At 53.2% G+C, this 7,135-nt stretch overlaps 1 protein-coding gene across 1 annotated transcript in view; it reads left to right on the top strand.

The window, feature by feature from the left end:
• LOC105526426 (rab11 family-interacting protein 3-like) overlaps positions 1–7,135 on the top strand; it is a 113,384-nt gene that overhangs the window by 82,032 nt on the left and 24,217 nt on the right. Inside the window, exons 5-6 of the mRNA XM_011962432.1 lie at positions 1,816–1,965; positions 4,148–4,282. Of these exons, the coding sequence (XP_011817822.1) occupies positions 1,816–1,965; positions 4,148–4,282 (285 nt within the window). The remainder of the gene's footprint in view (positions 1–1,815; positions 1,966–4,147; positions 4,283–7,135) is intronic.

The raw sequence follows: 7,135 nt of genomic DNA on the forward strand, positions 1-7,135 counted from the left end.
GGCTGAGCACAGCAGGTCTGGACAGAGCAGAGTACGTGGTCCTCCTGACTCTGCCCCCTTCTCCTGGGCACGAGGAGTCGCCTCACTCTCCCAGGCTCCTTTCTTTCCTGGAGCGGAGCAGCGCCTGGCCTGCACGGCCGGCTCTCCTGAGAACTCCTGGGGAAGGGTGGGAGTGGGGAGCGCTGGAGCACAGGAGCCGCTGAAGGCACAGCTGTTTCCCGTTGCCTCCGGCCACTGTGTTTTCCAGAACTCGGCTGTGGGGGAGTCACTCTCTTCAGAAGGAGGACGGGTACTTGGAAATCCCTTCCTTTTCCCCGTTGCAATTTGCTGTTAAGTTTTAGATTAAAGTAGAAGTTTGAACTCCATCGCCCAGTGGTTGCGTGAGGACAGCAGCTCCCTAGAGAAGAGGCGAAGGTGCTTGAACCCAGATGTTGGTCTGTGTGGACCTGTGCTGTCCCACGTGGGGCTGCGGGACTCGTGATGTGGGAGGGCACACTTGCTGCAGAGTGAGGAGAGTGAAGAGGCTGGAGTATTTGAAACGACTGCATGTTGGGCTAAGTAAAATGTCTTATTAAAATATATTTGGGCCGGGCGCGGTGGCTCCCACCTGTCATCCCGGCACTTCGGGAGGCCAAGGCGGGCAGATTACGAGGTGAGGAGATCGAGACCATCTTGACTAACACGGTGAAACCCCGTCTCTACTAAAAATACAAAAACTTATCCGTGTGTGGTGGTGGGCGCTTGTGGTCCCAGCTGCTTGGGAGACTGAAGCAGGAGAATGGCATGAACCCTGGAGGCGGAGCTTGTAGTGAGCTGAGATCGCGCCACAGACTCCAGCCTGGGCGACACAGTAAGACTCCATCTCAAAAAAAGAAAAAGAAAAAAAAATGTTTCTTTACTTGCTTTTTTTTTTGAGACAGGGCCTTGCTCTGTCACCCAGGCTGGAGTGCAGTGGCATCATCACCGCTCACTGTAGCCTCAACCTCCCAGGCTCAAGCGACCTTCCCACTTCAGCCTCCCGAGTACCTGGGACTACAGGCGTGTGCTTCCACACCTGGCTGATTTAGAAATTTTTTTTGCAGTTGAGGCCTCCCTCTGTTGCCCGGGCTGGTCTCAAACTCCTGAGCTCAAGCCATCTGCTCGCCTTGGCCTCCCAAAGTGCTGAGATTACAGACGTGAGCCATCGCACCCAGCCCACCTTTTTTCTTTTTTTTTTCTTTATTATTATACTTTAAGTTCTAGGGTACACGTGCAGATTTGTTATATATGTATACTTGTGCCATGTTGGTGTGCTGCACCCATCAACTCGTCAGCACCCATCAACTCGTCATTTACATCAGGTATAACTCCCATTGCAATCCCTCCCCGCTCCCCATGATAGGCCCCTTTTTTTTTTTTTTTGAGATGAGTCTCGCTCGTTGCCCAGGCTGGAGTGCAGCAGCACCATCTCGGCTCATTGCAAGCCCTGCCTCCTGGGTTCACGCCATTCTTCTGCCTCAGCCTCCCGAGTAGCTGGGACTACAGGTGCCCACTACCACGCCCGGCTAATTTTTTGTATTTTTATAGAGACAGGGTTTCACCGTGTTAGCCAGGATGGTCTCGATCTCCTGGCCTCGTGATCCACCTGCCTTGGCCTCCCAAAGTGCTGGGATTACAGGTGTGAGCCACCACGCCTGGCCTTTTTTTTTTTAAACGTGACTCCCAGGACTCACGTGTGGCTTGTAGCACACCCTCTGGAAAGCACCTTCCACACCCTCAGCTTGGGGATGCCTGTGGCCTTCAGTCAGAAGACATCATTTCTGTTTTACTTTGTAGGTCTCACACCCATGGCCAGTCTATCATCACGGTGATTGGGGGTGAGGAGCACTTTGAGGACTACGGTGAAGGCAGTGAGGCAGAGCTGTCCCCAGAGACCCTGTGCAACGGGCAGCTCGGCTGCAGTGACCCCGCTTTCCTCACGCCCAGGTAATGACGCCTCGCACCAGCACACCCTCCTCCCTCTTCTTCCCGTGGTTGGTTGTAGGAAGTTTCCCTTTCTGGTTTGTACGTTGGTAAGAGAGAACTTGCTTTCCTTGATGTAATGTGATTAAGTAAACCATATTCAAAAATTTAAAATTTATACCTGGATTTAGGAAAGCTGGGTGAAGTCCCTCTTACCCAGCTACATCCCCAGATCACTGCATTTCTGAGGCTTCAGCAGAATCATGTGGCACAGAGCCGTGTTTGGACACTCGGCTTGCAGGCTCCTTAGCTGTGGGCCGTGGATCACCTGGTGGTCTGTGCAGGCTTTTGAGGGAGGCCTCAGGATCACAAGTGAGTCTTCAGATTCATTTCCTTGTAAATCTCTGACATCCCCAAACTGGAAAGCTGTGACTCTAAATAAATAGAAGCATGACACGCAGTGGGTGAGATGCCTACTCACAAACGTCCAGAGTCCTCTTGGCTTGGATCCAAATATGGGGTCTGGGTACGCACGTCTGAGGGCTTGGGGCTCCCGCGTGGGAGTCAGTCCCTCGAGGGCGTTCCTGAGTTCAGGGAGACCCTCGCCTGGCTGAGGGGGTTGTTACTTCAATCCCTTCTCCCCTTTGTTGCTAGGTTCTTGTTGTCCGTCTTTGCCAGCATTCAAGGCCGAGTCTCTTTAAGCAGCCCCAAGAGTCTTCCCTTGCCTGCCACCTGCCCGCTGTTACCGAGGCCCAGGGAACCTGGGTGGAGGGCGGTGCAGGAGGGGCCATCCCTTGAGCTGAGCAGCTTATCTGCCCATAGGGTTCCCCTCCTTTCGTTTCCCCTGTGCCCTCCCTGAAGCCACCCGTCAGCCCTGGGTGTGGGGACCCCGCACGGATGTCCTGTGCTGGCTGGTCCCGGCGAGCGTCCTGGGAGAGCTGTGCGTGAGTGCAGCATCGCGGGCGGCCTCAGAGGCAGTGTGCTTGTCTCGCTGTGCGTGAGTGCGGCATCACGGGCGGCCTCAGAGGCAGTGTGCTTGTCTCGGGCACTGTCCTCTCCTAGCGGGTGGTGCTGTCAAGGGCCAGAGGACGGGGGCATTTCTCCACTTGTGTCTCTGTGCTTGGTGGTCACCTCTTCCTGCCTGTTCACTTTGTCCCTGTCTCCTGTTCAGTGTTTTCATTGTTACCTGTTTCAAGTGTCATCTATGCTACATTGTATGTTTCACTTTTCACCTTTCTTTACTTGAGCCTCCACAGCCTGTGGGTCCCAGTGCCCAAGACAAGGCTGCCTTTGCTCCTCTGCCTTCGCGTCGCAGACACAGCACCCTCTGCCAGTGCCCCAGAAGCCCTTGGAGGTGGAGTCACAGGGAGGTTAGCTAGCACCACTACGATATAGAACACTGACTTTTAATGCAGGTGGTTTTTTTAGGGTTTTTTTTTTTTTGAGACAGGATCTCACTTTATTGCCCAGGCTGGGGTGGTGCCATCATGGCTCACTGCAACCTCAACCTTCCTCAGCTTCCTGAATAGCTGGGACTACAGGTGTGAGCTACTACACCTGACTAATTTTTGTATGTTTTGTAGAGACAGGGTTTCACCACGTTGCCTAGGCTGGTCTCAAACGCCTGAGCTCAAGCGATCCACCCACCTCAGCCCCGCAAAGTGCTGGAATTACAAGCATGAGCCACCATACCCGGCTTTAATGCACATCTTAAAAATCAGAAAACTATTGTAGATTTATCATTCATGCATAGTTTTTGCTAGAGGTAATTTTTGGAGTAATCATAAATATAGTACAGTAAGTAAAGTTTACCTGGAGATATGGTTTGCTATCACGTTGATGTGTTTTTGGCAAAAGAGAAAGCAGTGTGGTTTTTTACTTTCTTTGTAAAGAAGGGCTTTTGCTTTGCAAGGAAGCCCTCAGGCTGCCCCTGCTTTCTTCTGGGCACGTGACCCAGAGGAGCAGGTGTGTGCAGGGCCCCCTGCTGCTCGAGCTGGTGCCTGTCCTGGGCTCCTGGAGGCAGCTGAGGGGTGTGGGCTCACTGCGGTCTAAAGGCAAGAGCCAGAACATGGCACAGCTCATTCTCTCTCCACGTGCTTTTGTTCCACACCATGTCCCGTCCTGTCCCCCTCAGCCCCTTGTGCGGAGTCACAGATGACCCCACGGGTCCCCAGCCTCTCCTGAACGGATGCTTCTGTCTCTCTAGCACTGACCCTCTTGCCGCAAAGCTGCACAGCATCCTCACTGATGAGGCGTTTGAGTTTTACTGTAGCCAGTGCCACAAACAAATCAACCGCCTTGAGGATCTTTCCGCCCGCCTGAGTGATCTTGAAATGAATAGGTAACTGACGAGCGCCTGGCCTTGCTGTCTGTTCCCAGGGTGTGGGGGACTCCCGATACCCACAGCCCCCTTGAGGGCCTGACCTGACTCCGGTGCTTCCTGAGGCCTGGCCTGGTTGCAGGAGCCTCTCAGGCAGCGGGACTCTCCCTGGGGCCCCGCCTCCTCCCCTGCACGCCGCGGGCCGCCGGCGCCCCGCCCCCTCCCCTGCATGCGCAGCTCGGGCCAGCGCTTGTGTTGGTGGAGAAAGTGATCAGTCTTTGCAAGCTGTGCTGTCTGTCCTGTGTGTGAAAGAGGATTCTTTCTGCATTTTACTAAAAGATTTCTTTCATTGAGCTCATGAGACAGAATTGGGAAAGTTAAAAGATTTGGTCTTCAAGAACAGATGTGTAAACAGCTTTCAGGATTGTTAGTTTCAGTGGAGTTTTGTGTACTCACAGTGAGCCTGTAAGGGAGCTGGCTGTCTCGGCAGGGGAGCTTCTGTGGCTGGCCCCATGTCTAACCCCCAGTTACAGAAGACGGTTTTGGGTGGTTTGCACATATTGACGTGCCTATTAGTATGGTGTTGATGTCGCCTGCGGTAAAGCCCATGGGGAAGCCCCTGGGTGGACAGCCCTCGAGGAGGGTCTGGTGAAGAAATGGGCCACTTTGGAGCTTTCCACAGCAGCCCTAGCCTAGCAGAAGAGGTGAGTGAGCATGCAGGCTCATACTGGCAATCCGGGGTGGCTTCTTGAAAAACGAGCCCTGGCCTGTTGGGAGGGTTTGTAAAGGTGGCAGAAAGGTGAGCTACCCTTATGGTTCCAGCATGTTTAGAGGTCTTTGTGAAACTGCTTACTGTCTTGAGCCTGCTTCTGTCCCTGCGCCCTGGGGGCTTCTGCCAAGGCCAGCCCATCCTTGTTGGTGGGTGCTCACTGCTCACAGCCTTGTTGAGGCTTCTGTCCTGCCTCTAGTTCCATTTCCAGGGCACTTAACTCTTCTTAGGTTCCATGAAATGCTGTGAAACACAGGGCCTCCAGCCAGTGCCCATTCAGGTGGAGAGGAGGCCAGTGAGGCCCAGCACTGATGGCCATTCTGGAGCATCAGGGGGTCTTGGCAGCACTGATGAGAAAGCAGAAGTGCTCTTTGAAGAGGGCCTTCCTGGGAGACTTGCGGCCATCCAGAATCTGGTGATTCCAAAGATCCGCTAGCCTCTATTTGAGGGGAAATCAGTTTTCGCCTGCTGTATTTGTTCAGCTAAGGGTTCAGGGCTCGGTGACGATGGCTCAGCCTGCTTGGGGAGGGGTCATTTGTTCTTCCCACACAAAGACTTGCCCTCCCACCCACTGATAAGTTGAGTGCAAGCATGTCATCTCCGTATGTGAAAGTAAGCCTGAAGACTCAGGTCTCGTCTCATTCTCTGAAGATTTTTGGCGTAGAAGGGTTTTTTTCCCACATTGAGAACTAGCTCCAGGATGGCCATGGTCACCTCTGCTGGGCTTTGTGGGTTAGAGAAGGGACTAGGATGTAGCTAAGTACAACCAGCAAGTCCTGTGGGGCCTCACGTCCAGGTTCTGCCACCCCTTTTCCTAAGACTCTACGAAGCGGGCCAGGCGCAGTGACTCACGTCTGCAATCCCAGCATTTTGGGAGGCTGAGGCAGGCAGATCGTTTGAGGCCAGGAGTTTGAGACCAGCCTAGCCAACATGGTGAAACCCTGTCTCTACTAAAAATATAAAAATTAGCCAGGAGTGGTGGTGCACGCCTGTAGTTCCAGCTACTTGGGAGGCTGAGATGGGAGGTTCACGTGAACCCAGGAAGTTGAGGCTGCAGTGAGCCAAGATTGTGCCACTGCACTCCAACCCTGGGCGACAGAGCCAGACTCTGACTCCAAAAAAGAAAAAAACACTGTGCCAAGTGGTTACTATGCTATTCAGTCCAACACAGCCAGGACACACAGCTGCCAGTGAGAACGTTCTCCCCAGAACCCTCCGTGGAGGAGATCTGAATCTTGCCTTTTAGTTTCCATGGACTTGCCCGAAAGTAAGCTTATTTGGTCATGCTTTGTGGGTGACAAGAGGTGGTTTAGTCCAGACCACCTCTGGAAGCTTTGATGTCGGATACGATGTCCAGTCACCTCAGAACAGGCCAACAGCTATTGCATTTTCCGGGTATCCTGGAGCCTCTAAATACATTTCATTTTGTAGAAACTAAGAAGTGTGCCTTACATGGAGGTATATTTTCTTTTTTCTTTTTTTTGAGACAGAGTCTCGCTTTGTTGCCCAGGCTGGAGTGCAGCGGTGCGATCTCTGCTGACTGCAACCTCTGTCTCCCGGATTCAGGCGATTCTCCTGCCTCAGCCTCCCAAGTAGCTGGGACTACAGGCGCCTGCCACCACGCCCGGCTAATTTTTGTATTTTTAGTGGAGACAGGGTTTCACTGTGTCTCGATCTCCGGACCTCGTGATCCTCCCGCTTCAACCTCCCAGAGTGCTGGGATTACAGGCTGAGCCACTGCGCCCGGCCTGCCTGGAGGTATATTTTCAAATTATAAGCCCTGTGGCTGGGCTGGCAGTCCAGGCCCTGAGAGGTCAGTAGGTAAACTGAACGATGAGTCTGTCCTGTCTTATTAATTCTAGGGAGTCTCAACAATAATAGGATAAAATTAGATTTGTATTCAGCCTGAGTGCGGTGGCTCGTGCCTGTAATCCTAGCACTTTGGGAGGCCGAGGTGGCGGATCACGAGGTCAGGAGATTGAGACCATCCTGACTAACACGGTGAAACCCAGTCTCTACTAAAAATACAAAAAATAAGCCGGGCGTGGTGGCGGCGCCTGTAGTCCCAGCTACTTGGGAGGCTGAGGCAGGAGAATAGCGTGAAC

Source organism: Colobus angolensis, unplaced genomic scaffold (genome assembly GCF_000951035.1).
Source record: "Colobus angolensis palliatus isolate OR3802 unplaced genomic scaffold, Cang.pa_1.0 Scaffold59, whole genome shotgun sequence".
In the NCBI taxonomy this organism is placed as follows: domain Eukaryota; kingdom Metazoa; phylum Chordata; class Mammalia; order Primates; family Cercopithecidae; genus Colobus; species Colobus angolensis.